The sequence below is a fragment of the Denticeps clupeoides genome, chromosome 9 (assembly GCF_900700375.1).
Source record: "Denticeps clupeoides chromosome 9, fDenClu1.1, whole genome shotgun sequence".
NCBI lineage: Eukaryota > Metazoa > Chordata > Actinopteri > Clupeiformes > Denticipitidae > Denticeps > Denticeps clupeoides.
The window spans coordinates 15,879,027-15,901,364 of NC_041715.1; the positions used below are offsets into that span (position 1 = coordinate 15,879,027).

The 22,338-nt window shown below is 43.0% G+C and overlaps 1 protein-coding gene across 3 annotated transcripts in view; it reads right to left on the minus strand.

The window, feature by feature from the left end:
• The window catches only part of LOC114796424 (FERM, ARHGEF and pleckstrin domain-containing protein 1), a 44,318-nt gene that overhangs the window by 4,949 nt on the left and 17,031 nt on the right, over positions 1-22,338 (minus strand). For 2 of the 3 annotated variants that reach the window (XR_003750727.1, XM_028990408.1), the window contains exons 3-22: positions 14,687-14,791; positions 13,983-14,025; positions 13,491-13,569; positions 13,188-13,285; positions 12,634-12,748; positions 10,956-11,103; positions 10,735-10,830; positions 10,479-10,645; positions 9,898-9,966; positions 9,737-9,812; positions 9,414-9,630; positions 5,103-5,287; positions 4,922-5,011; positions 3,695-3,828; positions 1,769-1,850; positions 1,441-1,678; positions 860-990; positions 718-786; positions 536-625; positions 353-435 (exon numbers count right to left, since the gene is read on the minus strand). Coding sequence is in view for 2 of the 3 variants with exons in the window: in XM_028990408.1 (XP_028846241.1) it covers positions 353-435; positions 536-625; positions 718-786; positions 860-990; positions 1,441-1,678; positions 1,769-1,850; positions 3,695-3,828; positions 4,922-5,011; positions 5,103-5,287; positions 9,414-9,630; positions 9,737-9,812; positions 9,898-9,966; positions 10,479-10,645; positions 10,735-10,830; positions 10,956-11,103; positions 12,634-12,748; positions 13,188-13,285; positions 13,491-13,569; positions 13,983-14,025; positions 14,687-14,791 (2,315 nt within the window). In the remaining variant the exon portion in view is untranslated. Of the gene's footprint in view, positions 1-301; positions 436-535; positions 626-717; positions 787-859; positions 991-1,440; positions 1,679-1,768; positions 1,851-3,694; positions 3,829-4,921; positions 5,012-5,102; positions 5,288-9,413; positions 9,631-9,736; positions 9,813-9,897; positions 9,967-10,478; positions 10,646-10,734; positions 10,831-10,955; positions 11,104-12,633; positions 12,749-13,187; positions 13,286-13,490; positions 13,570-13,982; positions 14,026-14,686; positions 14,792-22,338 lie in introns of all 3 variants that reach the window. The other variant, XM_028990409.1, reaches the window with a different exon arrangement.

Genomic DNA, 22,338 nt, shown 5'->3' on the forward strand with positions numbered 1-22,338 from the left:
ACAAGTACAGTGGACTTCATATTTGTAGATTTAATTGGTTTTGCATCATTAAACCATTAGATGCTTGATATTCATGACAGGGACCACTGCACTTACCCATACAGCCTAAAATAAAACTACAGTACATTTATTATCAGCTATCAGTTCCACCTTGGTCTCGTTTGGTGTTTTTATTACTGCATCTGGACCATTGAAAAAAATTATTCACAGAACCAGGACACGCTGTGCCATCAGAGACAGAAACGAAACTCAAGAAACCTTAATGTTTTTCAGATTTTTACATTTTAATGCAGAAACCCACTTTTCAGAATGATAAATCCACTTCTACGTTCCCCAATCGCCCTGGGCTCACCTCGCTGCAACCACCACCGACTGTCGCTGTCCTACCAGGGTGAACGCGTGAGGCACACCCCACTCGTCCGAACTCTCTCTGATCTGAAAACAGAGCCGAGCACAACGTCTGAATTACCGAGGTAGGTATATTTATATACATCTGTGTACATGGCCATGTCTGCTGAATCCTGAACACACATACTGTCATTCCACGCAGCGGCAGCTTCCCGTGCACTTTGAACTGGTTTGTAGACGTCATCCCTCGGCTGGTGTACAGAAGCACGTCATTAAACTGTGGAAGACAGAGGGGCACGAAATGGGTGTGATTTGGCAGAAAAGTATACAATGGTGGCAATTTGCAAGAAGACCAAAAACGAGTTTTACCAGGAAAAACATTCGTTGTTGAAGGCCCTTTCCAGACAGCTTGCTGAGGCAGCCTAACCTAATAAACTCCTGCAGAAAAACAACCATTTTCATCATCGTTTCCACTTGAGGAATGACAATTAAAATGCTGTCTTTAACTCACCCGTCCTGGAACAGCCAGATTGTCGACACCAATCAAGTCCTTCTTGAGCTCTAAAAGCTTCTGAAAGTTCTCCATCTTTATCATGCTGCCCTGCAGCTGTGAAACCACCTCAGACATGTCGGCCAAGGCCGCTGGAGAAAAGTGGGGACCATGGGTTAAAAAGCAGCAGAAATGTTCACGATTAAGATATGTGTGGAAAAAGCTCATCAGGCGGGCAATATAATAGTCTTCAGCAAGGCTAAAGTGGGTTCCTAAAGGCCTTCAGACTACGCCTGTTCTACGGTGTCTGCCTAGTCATCAAACAGCCATTTAATTATGAGATCCAGTGAAAGTCGCTCTGGATAAGGGCGTCTGATAAATGCCATAAATGTAAATGTAAATGAAAGCCTACACATGTGTATTCAAAGCTGTAGTGATGCCTACAGGTAAAATCTGACTAGTCCTCCCCAGCAGCCCCACGTGGAATGAAAGAACCATATTCATGCATGTCAAAAGAAAAGGCTGTTCTGTCTGCACTGCTTCAAGAATATAACCCTTCGTGCGCTCCACATCGCGCCCGGGTGTGAAAGTGGAGCCATTACCCCTGCAGTCTCTGAAGTCTCCGTGTGTGGGAGGATAGTGTTTGCACAGGCGCTCCAGGATCTGCTTGTAGTGCAGGAGTCGGTGCAGCGGCCGCAGCAGGAAGATGTTGAGGGGGATGTAGCACACCTTCTGCAGCTCGAAGTCGCAGCACAGGCCCTCCAGCTTGCGCGAGGCGCGGCAGGCATTCTCCACCTCCAGCAGGACCTCTGAGTGCTTCTGCAGGGCAGCAGTCATTTGCTGCAGGAGGAGCATCGAGATGCGAAACACTAAGTGGCAACCGGCCAGACCAAAAAACAAGTTATAATTCCAGAAATAAAGTTAATGTACCTTTAAACCCTGAATGTTCTTCTGCATAACATCTCCAATGCGCTGGTAGTCGCCTTTTATATGAGCGTTAGACCTCCCCTCCCTGTCAGAAATTAAATAAATAAACATATAAATTCATATGGAAAAAAAAAAAAGTACTTTTCACTGGGCATTATAATAAGGTGTTAATAATTTCATGTTCGTTAATTTGTAAATCAGCATTCTTTAATAAAAGTTTGTGGTCTTGAAATGATTACTACAGAGACCATGTTTGTGATGTTTTTCAATGTTTACTACAAAGAAATTTTATGAATGAGGACAGAAACCGGAAGTTAACAGAGGACACAGTATTGTGCGCTAAGAATTACCAGAATGGGTAGGATTTGTCTTTGATACTTTCAAAATTGAGGATCTCCAAACAATTTAGTATGTCAAGTAGTTATGACATCTAAATCTTTATCAGATTTTGATTGTTTTGTGTGTCTTCCCCTGCAATTTTACCATTCGGTGCTCAAAACATTGTTATCTGGCAAAAATACTCGCAATACTTTGCGCATGTGACATATTGACAGGAGCAGGATTAAATAGTCAAGAATGTGGAAATAGGGTGTGTGAGACTTTGCTCCCTTTTTAAACTCAGTTTATGAAAACATGATTACATGGGTGAGTAATAATTATACACTCACAAAAACTGTAGTTGGGTGGTAGAAGCCTAGTGGGTAACACACTCGCCTATGAACCAGAAGACCCAGGTTAAAATCCCACTTACTACCATTGTGTCCCTGAGCAAGACAATTAACCCTAAGTTGCTCCAGGGGGGGACTGTCCCTGTAACTACTGATTGTAAGTCGCTCTGGATAAGGGCGTCTGATAAATGCCTTAAATGTATATCTAAACTGTAGTTAGTTTCGCTTCTTCAAGATACAGATTCTTTCGTATTGATTCTTTCTTATTTGTATCTGTTTATTGAGGATGTACATCACTTTACAATAGCAAAGAAGTCCCTGTTATAATGCTCAGAAAAATTCTAATTGGCATCTCTGAGGTGACGCACAAGCTCTGCAGTGCTGGGGTGATAGTTTGCAACCAATTTGTGCTATATAAGTTATAAATATATAAAAGATTAAAAGTTTCACAAATATTAGTATACTATGAAACTAATTTGTGGCTTAAACGTTTTAAAAAGTAAATGGTGTGACGTCTAGGTTTGGTAGTAGCCTAGTGGGTAACACACTCGCCTATGAACCAGAAGACCCAGGTTCGAATCCCCCTTACTACCATTGTGTCCCTGAGCAAGACACTTAACCCTAAGTTGCTCCAGGGAGACTGTCCCTGTAACTACTGGTTGTAAGTCGCTCTGGATAAGGGCGTCTGATAAATGCTGTAAATGTAAATGTAAATGTAAACGTCTGGGAGGACATTTACCAGTTACAGTATTATTTTGCTTCAAACTGCCACAAGGTGTCACCACTGAGCAAGTCAATGTTTTGGCAAAGATTCCCAGATTACAGAATGCTTCTCCTGAATAGAGTCCATACACTGGGATGAACCCCACGTGTTTTAATTTGTGTTATCCGTACAACAGAAGCCTGAAGGCTCTAAGAAAAGCATCCTTACTATTCAGTGGTAGTGCTTGTGATGACACACTTAATTTATAAAAATCAAGAGAACACCTGTCAACAGCATCATGCACCCTGGGGCACAGCGACCCATGCTGTGGCTCGGCTGTTGCCATGGAAACCACTTGACCCTGAGGTCAGGTTGTGAGCCCTCTGAGACTGCATGCCAATAACATAACCGTTGTAACAACAGAGCCCAGAGCTGGAATCAATGAAGGCGAAGAAGATTTCATTTATTGGTGGTTGTTTGGGGCTTATCTGGTAGGAACTGCTGAAAGAATTATGGATTTTTGACTGTACAGCTGCGCCAGCAGGAGTGTAGACTCACCACAGGGCCAGCCTCTGCTCCACCTCCCTGAGAAAGCCAGAGTGGAACTTGTAGAGGGGGTCGAAGTTGGACAGAATCACAGTCTTCAGAGAGTCCGGTGTGGCCTCTTCTTTCTCCAGCATACCCTGAAAAGACTGACATAAAAATACATGTGTGAGCACACACAACATAAACATGCAAAAACATGCTAATATACATGCAGCATGAATTATAATAACTACATTAGTATGTAAATGTATGTGCGTTATAAATGTGTAGCTACTAAGATAAAAAACACACAACAATGCCCATACACGCCTGTATACATATGCATGAACTAACCCACACAGGCATTCTCAAACGTACGCATAAAATGCACACACAACCACACATACAGTTATTTATTTACTGATCAGACATTTAATTACAGTGGGGGATTAGAACACCACCTGCTGTGAGTACATGTAAATTGACATGTTGTCTGGCAAGAGTATAGCAATGTGGCTCCAAAATCACATGTTTATCCCATGACTAATGTCAAGTCCTGTAACTACTGGCGAATCAATTTCGAAATCAATACAGTCACCATTCCTCTCCCTGTGTCAGACAACCGTTTCTAATTAAAGGTCAAAAAGAGTGCGGTCTGTTCTGCTGGAGGAACACAAATTGAACTGTACAGGGTGCAAGTGGCGAGCCAACCAGCAACAGCTGTCCCAGTACAGGACAGGTCACATTTAATAGGGAGCAATACTGTACAAATAAGAGGCAGATTGGATCAAGACTTCCACAAATATTTTTGCACTACTGTAAAGGGTATTGGTTCCTGTTTTTGGCATTATTCCATCTAGATAAGTTTATACCATTACATGGTTCTTAAACATTTTCTTGTTTGGAAAGATTCCGTTCAGATGATCATCTAATCATCAGCACATCATGTTGAAGAAGGTGTTGGTGTTGAAATTCAACAAATTATGCATATGAAATGGCTGCCATAGAAACAGAAAGGAACTTTTTTTCTCAGTGATGTATTTTTTTAGAGCTGTCCAGACCTTTGTTCTTAAATTCTGGTACTCAAGCTCCCTCTATTGTTAATATTCATAGTTGACGTATGTTTAAATGCAGTTTAGTCAATATCCTCAATGTAAAGTATACAACAATAGTGTATAGTACAGCGGTGTGCCGCAGTATTAACGGTGGGTTATGGTCAATAATGATGTTCTAATTCCAAATAAATTCAAAAAGTCTTACCACAGTTATGACCTCTAGATCTTTGACATAAGTTCGTTCTGTGGTTAGTAGCTCCTTGGCGATGAAGTAGGCCTTGTCAGTTGGAAAGCGCTAATAATAACGAGAGCAGGATTTTCATTCTTAAGACACCGAATTTTAAATTACAAAACAAAAAGTTAAAAAGATACTTGATTTGACATACCTTCCTCCTGGCCTCATCCTCATCGTCAGTTCGCACAGCACCCATGTCATTGAGCAGGGGGCTGGTGAGGGGCGATGGCTGTCGCCCATTGGGACTCTGACCACACCCATCGCCTTGACTCTGCCCGTTGACCAGGCCATGAGACATAACTGAGTGGCACAGAAGCGGGCTGTTGGATTTTGGTGCTGTGGGAGTGGAAAAACAGAGAAACTTCAGGTTGCATTGTTCCAAAGTCCTGATTCTGAGTCTCATCTTACCTACCAACCATCTATGTACTCTGAAGGGCCAGCGTGGAAAGGGATGTCACTTTACTCTTAGGACTATAATTTCGGACTAACCAAAAAAAAAAAAAAAAAAACTACTCTGCCACTACACACACTAAGGCACAGGGTTTGATACTTGCCCAGAACTGACTGCTGTCTTCTGATTGCACCATGTCCACATGGATAAAACAGACATTAGACCATCCACAACACATTATAATGGGATGGGCGGGACAACAGACAAAGACGAATGCATATATACTGCACCATGTTCACACACAAAAACGGGACATAAATCGACGCTACAACACAAGAAAAATAACACTGGGGAGGGTGGAAGGGGGGTCTCTAACCTCTAAGGATGATTGTGACAGGCATCTTCAAATAAGATAACTGGAGTCCCACTTCACAAAGGTCAACTTTATTGACACTAGTGCACAACCGTATACATGTTAAAAGGGTAGAAAGTGTTCGTTTAGAAGAGAGTAGTTAACAAGTTAAAAAGTCCAGTGCGGCCCAGGAAAGAGCATCGACGCGAGACGGCAGTACATTAAGTGTGTTACTGGAGTGTGTGAGTGAGAGGCTGGAAGAGAAATGTGAACAGAGAAACAGTGGGTTGATAAGGGCCCACAGAGGGGCCACAACAATCGGTATGTCTTCTTTGTCTGTGATGGTTAAACCCTCAATGACAACATGTGGTAACATGGATTCAGGGCTGATAATTGTGTAACATCTAAAGCTTTGTAACAAAGTCTAGAAAACGTGATGAACTGATTATAGTTACATTCGGTAAAACTATGAACATCTATATTAAACCCATACAACACAGTTGAACTTCATTATTAGAATTATTTGACATTTCCCCCCAAAGGAGATATGTTCACTGATTCTACCTTACTGACGGTCAGATGAGAAGTTTAAGACTCAGATTAGGGAGGGCACATAGTGAACAGCCAGGGTAGGAGGAAACAGAAAACACAGCATAACAGTGCCCAAGACAGCGCTAGCCACACTGGGCCCATGCCCTGTCTAGAGGATACTGCCAGTGTTGCTGAGACCACAAGCTTGCCTCACTGGTCAGAATGTTGGGAACTGGCACAGAGGTTTTGTGCATTAAAAGTGCAGAGCTTCAAGTGTAAATCCTATTAAATATAAAATATTATGTAAATTATGCAGGTTAATATAATCACTGATTGGATCTGCTGCAAGTGTTCCCAACACAAAACCAGAAGACAGTGCTTGGTACATGTGTGAGAATTGTCTTTGAAAATGCAATGGTGCTGTTATCTCACAATGCAGAGATGCATCCTATGTGTGTCTTGTACATGTAGTGTATGCATAAAAATTATAAGAAATAGTTGAAGCATTAAAGGCAAATTCCGCACCCTCACGTCCCTTCATAACACTGCATTCAGTTAACAGGACCACTGCATTTATTACTTATTTTCTGCTCAGACACAGAGTGACAGAACAGTCAAGGTAAAGACAGGTCAGGATCAGGAATACATGACAGTGTAGAACCATGGTAAAGGGAAAACGTGCGGCTTCCAAAAGGTGCATGCTGACAAAACAGTGCTTACAAAGGGATTCTTAAAATAAATTAAGCTGTAAAGAATTCAGATTTATTCCATCATAAAACCAGAAGAAATGCAAAAGAACATACAGCATGGCAATGATGAGAATGAAAAGCCCAAGCCACTTTTGTTTGCAAAGAAAAGATATCTGGGAGCAGAAAAGGACAAAGGGAATAAAACAAATTTTAAAAAAAGGGTACACAGAGTGCAAAGCCATTCTGTTAGATGTATTTGTGCTCTTGCAGTGAATGTTTCGTGAGCAGTTAAACCTGTGTGTTGTACATAGTAGACATTGGAGCAGACAGAGCGTGTTGCGGAGTGCCCCATATTGAATGACAATGCAGTGCGTCACGCTAACTAACCTGCACTTGCCTGCACTTGCCTCTCGATAACTGAGCCATTACGAATGCTAAAGGAAAATATCGCCTTGCCAGACTGAGAACAACATGAAAATCGCGTTGATGTGCGTATGAACAATATGGTCCCGGACTAAAGATTACTTAAGACTACTTAAAAAAATGGAGCTGCATATAGATACAACAGAGGACGTAAACAACTGACCACTGATCTGTCGAAAGTACAGAAGGTTACTGTAAACACTGGATATATTGAATATGTTGAATATCAATCAACCAAAAGTAAACCTGGGCTACATTGGACATCCTAACTCAGCCCAACACGACCACAGAAATACTTTTATTGCCAAAAATGGCTCGCTTGAGTAGCAGCTACATCGATGTAAAAATCTATGTAAATAAATACGTACAAACACTGAGCTGAGCTACCATTACATAGGCACCGTCTAAGTCAATTGACAATCTATGTGTCATGCGTCTAAAGTACAACAACCATTACAAAAACTAAAGAGCACAAAAATGTAATTATCGAATCACTAAAAGTTGCTAAAAAAAGAGACCCTCCATCATGTTTTTACAAAGGCAACTTCTGCGGACATCATTGTTAGAAGAATGCAATTCTAGAACTGCTCAGTTTTCATTCCGAAACAGAACATCTGGAGTCCCCCAGCTCTCCCATGATATAAGCAGTGATGCTTCAGAGGTTATGGCACTACTCTCAAAGGCCCTCTTGTAAAAGAAAAAGCCATGGATACATAAGAAATATGGTGAATAAACATGCAATCTCCACAAAGGTATTTCACACATTGAAAAGAAGTGCTCTCCTCAGTTCAACACTCTTGGGCAGATTCCAGGAAAAGATGCCTTCCCACTAACCCACAAAGAGTACACTCTGACTGGGCTGACCATTCCCATGTACAGAGCCAAAGCAGTCCAGTCCTCAGGTCAAAACCGCACATCTGTCCTTCCACCACAGGGGTGACAATTATACATTCCTCCCGATCTAAAAAGCCTCAAACATGTCATGCCAACACTCTGGTGGTCAAGAAAACCCTACAGTCATTTGCTCAGCTGTTGCTACTGGGCAGCCAACTTCACTGGTCTCCTAGCAGCTGAACACCTGCGCCCCGTCCTCATCACTCAAATTAAGGCAACCATCGTCCTCCGTCTCCTCATCTAGCTGAAGACTCCCGAAGGAGAACTTGCTTCTGGGAATGGGCGAAGCATTCATCGCCAAAGGGTTGCCGAAGCCCAACGGTTGGCCGCATGAGCTGACCGACTCCCCTTCTGAGTCACTAGACTCTGTGCCGCTGCTGGTAGAGCCATCAATCATCTGAACAGCTCCTATAAGCCCAGATCGACCACAGCCTCTGTGAACAGGGCTCGCTTTAGCCTGGCCAGGGGGTGTTAGGCCGTTGGCAATCATGCGACGCTCCAGAGCCGCCATTCGTTCGGCACGGGAGAGAACCGGCCTTGGCTCACGAGCCGGGGTGGACATGGCCTGGCTCAGGATTAAGGGGTCGGTGTCGGACCTGTTCCGAGCGTTATGCAGCTTCTGTAAGTGCTGCGCTCGGCTCACGATCGGGGAGTAACTCCCGTAGTGCTGGCCACTCACTCGCGAGTTAAAAATACCCAACTGGGAGCTGTGACCATTGTGCTCAGCGTAGCTGAGGGAGCCGGTTCGGTGGAAGGTGCTCAGGGCCGGGCTGGAGTTCAGGCTCCTGGTCCCTGCCACATGACGGAGGTTTGAGGGGCTGACTAGATCCCCAGCACTAAACATTTCCTCCACCCTGGTGCTGCTGAAGGGCCCTTGGGGGACATGCCTGTCACTGTAAAAGGACACACTGGTCAGCTCATCAGAGTCACGGCTCACATTTGCCAGATTGCGGGAGAAGGGAGGTGACTCCTTGTGTCTGGTCCTCCTTGGACTGTGCTCCCGCTCTGGGCGGAGGGAACAATTGAAGCTACGGATTGGAGGGTCATCCCCGTAAACGTCATGATTCTTAGAGTGAGACCGGGTGACGCGACCTTTGGCTACATCGTACTCGCTATCTATATCACTGCAGTCTATGTAAGGGATGGAGGAGCTGCTACCCTTAGCAGCCCGTGATGCTGGACCTGTGCTCAGGAGCTCGGTCGGCTGCCGGCCAGCAGGGCGTGTCCCCCTCCCCTCCTCTGCCCCGAGGCCTGGTCTCTCTTCCTGACCATTTTGCAGAGCTGTTGGGTTGCCCTGGATCCTCAGGGCAGCAGAGTCTTCGGCCGAGATCAGCGCCAACTCTTTCCAGTTGCGTTTTGATGGGGAGTCGGTCCTTTCCCCAGACATACAACTTGCAATCTGTTGGGTATAGAACACATTATGAAGAGCGTGAACTTTCCAATTTTTAGCTGGGGAGGATTTATTCACTAAACGAATAATGAGGAACAAACTGTGTAACACTGACTTCTTTTGGCAATTCAGAGCATCGTAGTGAAGGCAGTGGAGACAAGTTATTTGTGTGCTGCACCTTACTGTGTTTCCTGGCAGAGACAAAGTGCCATAAATTAATTATGTCTGAAATATGACTAACAAATTATTGATTGAATTATCAAAATATTCTCTCACCTTAAAAAGGGGATCTTTTTAAATTCGGTTTCCTTCACATAATCAATCACTTGCTTCTGTGTCCGACCACTAGAAATGAATAGAGGTATAGAGGTAAGGGGTGGTCTACTGCTGGGACGGGGAACCTGATCCATGAAGGTCTGGCATTGGTTCACGTTTTTGAGACCTTTCAATCAGGACAGGGCTCTGAACCAGCATCCCTGCATGGTGTTTCTCAAAGTCAAGGGTCCTTCCTTGGTGGGTTGGATCCTTCAGAGACTAGGCTTGACTCCTGTCATTTCTGAGATTGGCCTTTAGTACACCCACCTTTTGTGTGAGATTTGTGAATTCTGAGGATATGCACTTGCATCCTTTAAATATTTTGGAAGAAGTGGTCCCTCATTTAAAGGATCCTAGACATTAGAATAGGCCTTTATTGGGATTTGATGACATGGAATCAGTGAAGTTCTTCCTTGTAAGGATCTTCTCTTTCAGAAACAATAGGAGGCGTTCTTTCCCAGAAAAAAAGGGATCAGGTTCCCCAACCCTGAACTAAAGCCATTCACACAAAAGCACCATTTGATTTATAAGCAGAAGTCTACCTGAATCTGAAGGAGGACCCTCTGCTTAAAATGATGGGTTTAGGTTTCGGCTTGGGCTCCTCAAAAAGCCGGAAAAAGGCATGATATTCCACACAGATTTTCCAAAAGACTTTACAGCAATCCCTACTGCCCATCAGGAACTCCAGGGTGTCCTGATACGTACTTTGCTGAAAGAGCAAGACAAGACTCATTTTTACATACCTCCAAATGAAGTGCATCACTTAAAGCATAGAGCAATACTGTCCCCAAAGCTTACACTGAGGTCCGGTCTGAGTTTGATAAGAAATCTTTTTCTCTTGAAGCTCAGCTTACGCACTTTAGACCAGTTGAAGGCATTGATCTTTGTGTGACCCTGCAGAAAACAGAATTTTAGCTTAGGACTACACTAAATAGAAAAAACACAAGGAATAATTTAATTGAGACATAGGGCTAGAAAGACCAAAAGCACGTCCCAAGAGAAAAGATAACTCCAGCCACCTGAAAGACCAGAATGCCAGTGTGCGCCACTGCCAGGCTGAGCTTGGTTCCCTCCCTGTCCTTTGCAGGGTGAAGGCGGATTCCATACATCTCCAGCCTGCGGGCGATCTCAAGCAGCTGGAAGTCTGACTCTGCAGGTGTGTGCCCCCTTAAAAGGTAGAAACTGGTCATGACTATAATGGGAACTGTACAGCATTTTCAATCAATTTAAAACACAAGGTCTTAGGGGTTATTATAATGTTTTTATGATGATATGTTCTATGTATGTTATAAAATCCTAATATGCATATGATAATACAATAGACTGCCTGTAAAGTACAGCTGAATACAACATCATGGTACCCAGGTATTCTTATTACTATATCTGTGGTAACATATGCAAATAACTGTTAAATAGTTTAAAATAGTTTTGCACAATGGCATTAAGATTATTGTAATTACAAATATTTCATATAATGAGACTTTAGATCAATGTTATACCATTTAGTTTCAGCTCTCTGTCTAACAGACAGAAAACCAAGCAACAGAGATTTGATTATGGTTACATGCGCCTTCCTGTTTCCTGCTTGGGGTACTTAATCAGAGATTAAATTCTCAGCATGGCCCGCGCCCAAAATAACAGCAGACTGTGTTATCAGCTGAAAGGAAGCCCAAAGTCAAATGAGCACGAGAGCAAATCCAGCTCGGGATCTTCAACTGTCAGCTACCTGGTGAGCTAAACCACACCGAGCAGACGAAGCTGCTGTTGCTCTGGCACATGTTCAAAGCCGGGCCGCCTCTAAAGGGATCACTGGAAATTTTGGGAGGGAAACAGAACTACAACAGCTGGATACAACACCAACAGCTGGGTGTAATACCATACTGACCCCTATTAAAAGACGTGCATGACTTTATGCTACGGCATATTTTTGGTAAAGGATTTGCATTGATATAAAACACTGTGTTTTCTTGGTTGACTGCTTAAATATGAATTTTGGAGAGAACAACCAAAGATGAACTGATTTTCAAATACGGTTTAAAATGAGAGTAAGCCATAGCAACGACTATACTAGACCATACTTCCTTTTTTCTGGACTTCCTCATTCCCCCTCCTGCCACTAATTGTAGCTCAGCGTCCATCTCCACCCTTACTTCCCTTTGTTTCCTTTACTGAATCTGACATTTGCCAACACTCGCCAAAGCACTACGTCTTATGTAGCAACTTGAAAATATCCTTTTGAAAGTATAATGATGATGAAATGGATTGGTTGACTAATGATGAGAATTGTTTTAACAGGCTTGAATATAAGACCAAATTCATTAAAATTTGGGCCAATCAATAAGACACTGAATACACATAGCAGTAAAATTATTCATATTAAGCAGAAAGTAGAGCTCATGGAAAATGTGTCTGGCCCTAAAACACCTCCTCATAAGTCTGATCCAGGTGGCCTCCAGTCCTTCAGCACATGCACGTGTGTAATCTGTGTCTCACTGTTAACAGCAGCAACAAATACATCCCAGCTGCTCAATTCTGGGCGATCCGCTACCTCTGAACACGGGGATGAACTTAGAGCCTGAGGCCGTGTCTGACTCCCCCTCATCCTCCCGCTCTGACGTTACTCAACGGTAACCATAAGGCCCCCTCAAAGAGATGATGTTTCCACTGCAGGGACCAAGATAAGCGAGGAGGACTCACATGTGCTTGTGGTGGAACTCCATGATCTTATCTATAAGGGCCATTTGGTCAGGAATGTAACTGTGGTTCAGAAGGTGTTGCCGACACTGGGTCTCCTCAAAATCTCCAATTTCAGCTGTGTACAGACATAAAGGAAGAGTTTAAGAGCTAAATGCAACATGATGGCACGAGGATATTTGAAAAGAAATAAAAAACAGCAGCCGTTCAGGCAGAAGTCCATTTGCAAATATGGTGGAGCTCCATTCTACAGCTACAAAGGTTTTTCTACAGCTGCTTCCAAAGGTCCCCTCAAGCATTAAAAGTTCCATGTGAAATAATCCAATCCGCTATCAGAAATGTAGACAATGTTGGGAAACTCTGAACTGATAATGAAGCAATGAGGGGGAGTGCTGTACCGAGAGATACTGGCACTAGAGGCACACAAAGCCGATATCTTGTGGTATAGCATAAACTCCAGTAAATTATTTATATTTATTTTTTGCAACAACAAAGACTTATACAATACACCTTACTTAAAAGAGCGGTTTCAGGCATTGTTAAGGAACAGTACTTACACTGAATGATGTGTGAGACCAGAAGCGCAGCACTAGCATCATTACAGGGCAGACGGCCGGTGGCTAGGTCATATTTTATCTGCAGTGCAAACAGGTACCTGAAAGATAAAGGTCAGAACAACAGTACAGTCTTTGTAATAAATCAAAATCATGCCACTGTGGGTGTAGAACTTTTTCTTTGACACTGACCAGCCAACTCCCCTTTTGACACGGTGTCAGATCAGTGACTTTGACCCATATGGTCCCGATAGGAAGTGTAGCACTATATCAAACTGTAATGAGTGACCAAAAAATGAAACTCACCTGGTTAGCTCCTCGATTAGCTGGGCGTGATCTGGGGGGAAAAACTTCACCACAAACCGCAATACTGTGTGCTTGGGTCCTGCACATAATGGCCATTATTAAAAAAAATTCCTCATTAAAAATACCTTAATGATCAGAAAATAAATTGCAGTATGAAAATAAAAATGTATATCTCGAGCTGTATGATATGGTTTTGCTACATTTACTTCGCTTGGCTTCACTGCCACAGCTGAAACACAACTGATTTTACACTTAGTGACGAGCCATCACTTGTGTCTCTAAATGATACTCGTTCTGCCAGTCAGAATATTTTCGAAACCAAACTTAATTAGCATCAGATTTTAATGAATCGCTGAGTGTGATGCGGGACATAATGACACTGTTTGGGCTTCACCAGGATATAAGGGATTATGATAATACAGCAGGTTTCCATGGGGCTTTCAGACAGCTTGTTTTCAAATCAGTTCAATATAAACAGTAAAAGAGACTCACGTCGAATCTGTTTCCCAATGGGCTTCAAGAGATCCAGCCAAACCTGAAGCACAATTTCATGAGGTCAAACCAATCATGTTAACTCCACTTAACAGCTATGAATGAAGGCTTAATGTGTGATCCCCTATATCGCATTCAAGAATAAAAATGCATTTCATTATGAAAATCCCTAATTGCTATATTGTACAGCAAGCACAGCACATGGTGACACAACAAAATGTGTCCTCTGCATTTAACAGAAGTTGTCTTTATTCATAACACTTAACTGGCATGAATGAGCTCTTATTAGACCTCCACCCTTAGTCAGCAGCGGGCAGCCATGACAGGCGTCCGGGGAGCAGTGCGTGGGGACAGTGCTTTGCTCAGTGGCACCTCAGTGGTTCGGGATTTGAACCGGCAACCTAGCGATTACGGGTTCATTTCCTTACCCGGTAGGCCAACCACTGCCCTTGCGAAGGCTATCTGGACATAGGCAACATACAAGGAAGCACCACTAGACAGAGCTGCCTGATTTTGAGGCTCAAATATGTTCTCTGCTTAGTATTAAAAAGCCTAGAATGATTTATGCCTTTATGGCCCTTCTTCAAAAGCTTCAAGGTCTCAAAAATATGATAAAAAATGTTTTTGATAATCATACAATTACGTGTTTTTGTTCATCATAATTATCTTCTGCGTTCAATCAAGACTGTGAGATCATCACTCACCGACATCTTTCGCCGGTGCTGGAACTCCAGGCCAAAGTAGTCTCCTTCAATGAGGTTCAGGTGGGAACACACCATGTCAAAAAGCACTTTTCCCGATGCCCGTTGCTACAAATACAAACAGAAAGAAATTAGGGCCACAAAATATTGCACAGGTTTTATTTCTCAAAATACATGAAAAAAAGGATGGAATTTTCACAAAAAACAACAATAGAAGATGACACTGAATTATATATATGTATATATCTCTCTCTCTCGCAAAACAACACTTTTAATTAGTCTTGAAAAAGGTGTGGCACCCAGTGAAACACAAAAGGCATCTTTTCGATGGGGGTGGCATATTACGCAGTAAATTACGCAGTGGCATATTACACAGTAAATATGCCACAGATTTTCACAAATTAGTCAGCTGAAAGGTCAAACCTTTAAACTTTAAAAAAGTGGCTACTGATAGGGATGAAATGCTCGAGGATGTCTAAAATTACAGACTGCCACAAGATATAAAAACCATTCAACATCACCCTCATCCAAAAAAAAAATAAAACTCAATGAAAGCATTCAGAACATCTCTGACTGCTGAGTCCACATTCCCTTCCTTCTCAGTCTGGATGTGAGACACGAAGCTGCTGTGAGGAGCTATGGGGATGAGACTCATGCTGAGGGGTGATTCCCACCCCAGACAGTCAAACTGACAGGGCTGCTCTCTTTCAAGCTTACATCTCAGCACCATTTACATCTTATGACGGATGTGGGTGGCTTTTTGAAGATTCCTGAAAAAAAATCTGATCAAAGCTTATCGCTGGTCATAAGTGGATTTTTATACATTCAGAACAAGGTCGCTTTTAAGACTCAAGTGACACAGAAAATCTAAAATCGCGGTAGTTCCATGCATGATTTTTTTCTAGCCCTATGTGTGCGGATAATGACCTCCAATCCCCTCCATCCCTCGGGTCACCACTGCGTAGCAACACTGCACTCTGCCTTGGTGATGGTATGAGGTCAGACTGGCTGGTCAGACCTGAACTACATCTCTTAGTTATTCCAGCCTATGAACTGTGGCAATAGACACGCTCACTAGGTTTACATTTACATTTACAGCATTTATCAGACGCCCTTATCCAGAGCGACTTACAATCAGTAGTTACAGGGACAGTCTCCCTGGAGCAATTTAGGGTTAAGTGTCTTGCTCAGGGACACAATGGTAGTAAGTGGGATTTGAACCTGGGTCTTCTGGTTCATAGGCGAGTGTGTTACCCACTAGGCTACTACCACCCTAAAGACCTGACCCAGAAAATCTCTGCTGCCTATACTTGGCTGGCTAAGCCTACATTTCAGTAAAAGTACACATCAGCAAAATGCTAGTAGCAGCAGGATATGAGAATTCCTGAATTCTGTCCTCAGTAAGGCGATCCTGTGTCCTTTTGGCTCGGCTGCTGGGTTTTTCCCCCCTTCGGCTGCACTCAGCCTGAATAGTTCTTACCATGAGCACAGAGGACCAGCTGTTTCCATTTGGTGGAGGGGGCTGGTGAAAAGGGAAAAGCCCAAGAGAGCAGCACGAAGTGGGCCTGTAGCCAGCACCCAACAGCCAGCTGCCAGGGATGGGCCACAGACCAGCGCTATCACCCCAGCCCCACTCAACCTGTTCAGCAAACCCCCAACATGCCGCAGCAGACAGGAGGAGAAACAAAAATGGCTAGGTGTTGAAGAGTAACATTAATGCTGCAATGTAAAGTGAAAATGACTTTTGTCATCATGGTGCAGCCCAGGCAGAGAACAGGAAGAGCCCGGGAAGAATCCTGGCTGAATGTAAAACTACTTGTGTGCAGTGTGCCCCATGCACTCTGCACAGTCGCATTTTCTGTTACTACACAAAACAGAGGAGAGGAGAGGGGATGAAGTCGGCGTGATTAAGAGCCACAGGGCAACGCGCCGACTGTCCCACCATCTGTGGCCGCGCTCGACACAATGAGAGCACAGGCCACAACCGAATCCTCCTCTATTCAGTGTGATTGGGCACGGCTCACACAGACAGATATACACACAGACAGATAGACACTAACCAGCCAACTAACCACACAATTACTGCCACTACAGCCCATTAGATTTATCAAACACCCACATTTCTTCAGTCCTGGGGAATATATTTTTCTGAAAAATGTTTCTTAACTGCCAGGCCACCATTGCCCCTTAAAATATGAAATTAAAATATTAAAATGGGGTCCTAAACACTAATACTCTTGCCTTATTACATTTGTTTTATTTTCAAGGTTGGCTGTGCTCTATATACGGACGTATCATTATTAAATGTGAAGAATCTGAAAATGTGAATGTCCTTATTAAATGTGAAGTCTGAAAGTCTGAATCAATATTTAATTATACTAGGATGTTCCAGATGTTCCTTCGCTAATGGCTTTTATGATTTGTTGTTACCAATTTGTAGGTTATATTATGACAGATGTTGTATAAGGATGTATCAGATCTGACTTCCTTAAAAGTGATGGTTGGACTGAATATGTCACCATCAAGCTAAAATGAGCCAGATCAGCTCCGTGGAGGGGAAATCCACCCAAAAGTTAAACGTGTGTGTGCCTGAGCCGAGTATTACTCAGACGTCTATGATTCCAGTAGCCAATCATCTGCATGACCTCAGTTCGCACCCACAACATGGCTGATGAGATGGAGTTCAACGTTGTCTGGCAGCATGTCTGGAGACACGTCTACTTGTCACTTTTAAAACTGGTAGTTTCCCATCCTTCCCCCCTCCCAGACGTATGAACTCCTGTCAACAGAATTTTATATCTGGGCCTCACAGGCATGTTCATGACCCAGATCCACTCTGGAGAGTCAGCATGGTCACCTTCCTAACAAAGGCTTGTATTGCTGCTTCTGTTTTTCCTCCCTGTCTTATTATGTCTGGTTCTAAATGAGTAAACCTCTGTCTCACAGGCTTTTACAACCAGTCTGAAACTGTAAGCATAACAGTAGGATTCAGTCAGTCAGTGTTTGCATTAATGACCAATGTCAATGGTTTGTACAAAATCTGATTCAATTCCTGGTTCCAGAAGAGTGGCAAAATCAGTAAAAATGTCTGTGCAATTGTCTACAAATGTCTGTGCAATTCATGCTTTTTAGGCAGGCTATCCAGCTCCTTTTTGGGAAAGACACAGAGGGCTGGAATCCACACAAAGCATTAGGTCTGTCTGGTATACAGCACTGACTGCACCAGAACATTGTTTTCTATTATTCCACAGCATGATGATCCACTCAGATATGTCAAAATGCATCCATACATTATCACAGCATTGCAAAATCCAAAACTGGTGTGTAACCATAACCGGAATATGTGAATATGTGATTCTGGTTCTAGTACACAATAACATTTTAAACTGATTTCTTTCAAATAATTCTTATGATATAATCCTAATAAGAATGTTTTTTTTTATTATATATGAATTTGCATATATAATAAAAAAATATATGGATTCTTTCTTTTCTGTTTCACATGCTTTCTTGTCCTGGCTTTGACTGTGCTGAGATCACTGGCTGGCTGCAGCCGCAGATTCATTCCCATCCTGAAACATCAATGCGTGTGCTGATGGAACACAGCTGCTCGGTTCTCAGTTCTCCTGCCAATACACTCAGATTTTTTATGCCAGCAGCAGGAAAACGGTTTTCCTCCTGAGCACGGGAAATATAAATAAATAAAAAAAACATATTCATATTGCAATTTAAAAAATTGCAAGCCAGTAATGATAGATACCATACCATAGCAATTTCTGATTATATTATAAAGTAAAAATCATATTATGGAAAATGTTATTAGGTTCATTCAGTTGATATTACATTAGACATCAGGATATATAAATAGAACAACCATATATAACCAATTCATAACCGTGCACTGCAATATATTTTTCACATATGCTACTTATGCTACTGGGGGCTAGCGGTTAAGGAAGCGGCACAATAATCAGAAGGTTGCCCGATCCACCAAGGTGCCACTGAGCAAAATACCATGGTGGGGTGATGGTTAAATGTAGAGGAAACATTTTTCTTGCGCACCGTTGTGCACCGTGTGCTATGCTGCAGTGTTTCACAATGACAATTACTTCATTTCACTTAACTTACTTCATCTCTGAATCAGTCTCCATTATAGATCTTTGTAGTGAAAAATCTGTCTTGTAAAAGATTTATGAAGTGTATAGATAGGGGAGAAAAGTCTAGATGGACATTCATTGAAAAAGAGATGTTGACATGGAAACCAGTAGAACTCTGAAGTGCCAAAGGGCTTTCAGGCACCTCTTCCTTCAGATTCAGGCCACATCTCTGTGCCCAGGGTGACTCTTCTGCAGTGCATGCCTGACAATGGGAGAAGACAGGAGGGTGCCCTGAACATAATCCCTTCCTCCATTTCACCAGCACTGCCTTTTGGTTTCCAGCACTATAAACGGCCCTGTTTATTTCCACTGAGATAGGCCGTAAATATCATCTATTGTCACACTGGTGAATCACATGAAATGGCGCAGCTGCATAAAATTACGCACATAATATGATGACTGCCTCAACCACAGACAGTCGCCATCAAAAACCAGCAGAGACTGAACAGCCACACGCACGCAACACTTCTGTTAACGTCATTAACGACACCACGTCTCTAACTCCAGGCAGCCATGAAAAGCAGAGGGAGAGGAGAGGAGAGAGGAAGGTGCTGGTTTCAGATAAGCAGAAGCTCCTCTCAGCCTGCCTCTACATATTGTAGGGGTTTAATATTCAATACAGACTAAAGGTTTGGACACACCTTCTCATTCAATGTGTTCTTTATTTTCATGTCCATTTACATTGGTAGATTCTAAATGAAGGGATCAAAACTATGAATGAACACATGTGGAGTGTTCATTCATTCACTTTCCACAACTGCTTAGTCCAACTCAGGGTCCTGGCTGCAGGAGCCTGTCACAGGACACTGGGCGCAGGGCAACTGCAGGGCACCAGCGAACTGTAAGGCACACACACACACACACACACACACACACACACACACACACACACCTGGTGTGGTTCAATGATAAAATTGAACCTGTCTATTATGTATTTTTATGCTCAATAAAGTGTTATGAAATTTGCATAAAACAATGCACTAAATACAGTATGCACTCAGGAACACTGCATTCTCTTGACAGTGTTAATAACAGTGCCTTGATTGGCTAATTAAGTTGTGATGCAGGCAAAACAGATCCAAGGAATGTTTTATTATTAAAATTATAATTATAATTGCATGTAAACAATAATCATCAGATGCAACCAAGGTGAGATTTTAACTCGAAGTAGATATCGTAGTAGATAGATAGATGCCTTTATTGGTCACTATACAAATACAGTAAGATAACGTTTGGAGCAAACCATCAGATGCATGTTTAAACAAAGATTTTTTTCCCAACGAAAGAAATATGAAATATAAGTAGAATTAAATAAAAGATACAGGTCCAGAATAGCACAACTTTAGCAAAAAAAGCATTAGACCATTTCAGTCTACCCGGACCTACTGAGATAAATGAACAGTAAATGTGATTTGCGGTAATAATAATCGCCACAACATCGCTCTTGCTGAGATGTTATCTGGCACAACCCTGTGAGAGATATTGGCAGATATGGGCAGTACCAATACTAGGGTAGTGCTCCCTTTCATGTGTTAATGTTAAACTGTTTGAATTATTGACATTTGGGGGTGGAAGCCAACGTTGTTGAATGAAACAGGAACGCGGGTTGAATACATACCAGGGCTCCGCTAGGGTCTGAACAAGAGCACGGGTTTGATTTCGGTCTTTGAGAGAGAAACGGTGCGTGTGGTGTTCGTGTGAGAGGGACTGAGCAGCACGACGGGGGAATTGAGAACAGAAGAGAAATCAACCATATGCGGAGTGTTTACACCAACTCCTACAAGCAGCCGGCACATTCTGCTCGGCGTAAACAGGCAGGGAGCGGTGCTGCGGGGAGCGGGTGCAGCAGGAAGTATGGATCTGCAAGGTGGGGAAGGCCAGCTGAGCTCCACGGGTGGGGTAAAAGCCGCGATAAATGTTAAGGGAGACGGGCCAAACACTTCTCCCTGGACAGGCTCAAAACATAATCAACATGGCTCTCCTGTCCAGACAAAGCGAACACACACACGCACACACAACTATGAAAACAGTGGAGATTGCTTAAAAAAAATAAAAATCCTTTCACGCATACTAAATAAACATAGTGACAAATACAGATTATACAGCGAATTTCTAAAACTCAATGTCATTTTGTAAGAACAGATTGAATAGAAAAAATCAGCGACAGGAAACAACCCCGGCTCGATTATGGGTGATTGTACGATCTCGATTGATGATTGCAATAAAATTCTGCTTGATCTCGGACATCAGCTTTGGGAATTTTCGCAATCACTATAAAAATGGCATAAATTGGCATATTGCGTTTGTGTTTGCATTACTTACTCTACTTGTAAATAATACATAGCACGCAACCAACAGTATGCACGTGAGACAGTACCATGTACATTGTGCACTTTAGAAAAGTGTGCAGACAAAGGACTGATAGAGAGAGAGAGAGAGAGAGAGAGAGAGAGAATGTGTGTATGTGTAGATCGCAGCATACGTTGCCTTTTTATATGACCCATGCTAGACAAAGAGCATCCCGACTGCTTTTCAATAAACAAACAAAATTTCAGTGCTAATCGCCCAGTATCCGGAACAAGCAAAACCTGACTAGGAACCTGCTTTCTGCTGCAAAATCCCAATCACCTTTATCAGGGTCTCGAGTCCTCCTTCCAGGCCCATGCCTTGATAGATTTGGGAGAAGCCTTCAACCTTATGGACCAGGGCATGGTATGATAGCCCACAGAACATCCAGGGTCTGGACGGCCGACCACTGGGCACCAATCATCTTGACTTCCGCATCCCCCATCCGGCAAGGATACTCATGAAGAGACATGCATTTGTTTTCCTCATGGACGCTCCCCACAATACGGTAATATTGGGGTGCCCATGGCTTGTGGCCCCCCAACCAATGTTCTACTGGGTCAAATTGCCCTGAACCAGGCCTTTTTCTGCCATTCGTAGAATCAGGTGAGCGCGGACTGAACGCCAACAGCTTTTTACTCTTGTATTTCAAAATGTGAAGTAATGTAGAAAAATGCATCAATAATCAAGGCACTGATAATCATAATCGAATCGAACTGTGAGACCAGTGAGGGTTCACACCTCTAGTACTGACTACCCTTGTCATTGCTCAACACTGCCTTTGATTGCCTTGTGGGGGCGTCTGTATTTACCAAGCTGGATCCTTGAGACAAGATTAATCACTCCATAGTGATTGCCACTACTGAAGACCAACGTCTGCACGGATTTAGTTATATGTTCAGTTTGTGCCGCCCACAACACAGACATTCACTGTCCACAGGGGCCGCTATGTGGGGCTTAACACCAATTGTTCATTCCTCGTACCAAAAGAACCTGGTCTTCCTGCGACACAAAGCCGCCAGTCCGCCATCAACTCAGCTCGCCTGGGTTGTGTGTGTGTTTTGGGAGTCTAGTACTCTCAATGCACCACCCAGCAGAGGGGGCGCGAACGCCCCTGAAAAAGAAGGGAGCACCCAACTGAACCATAAAAAC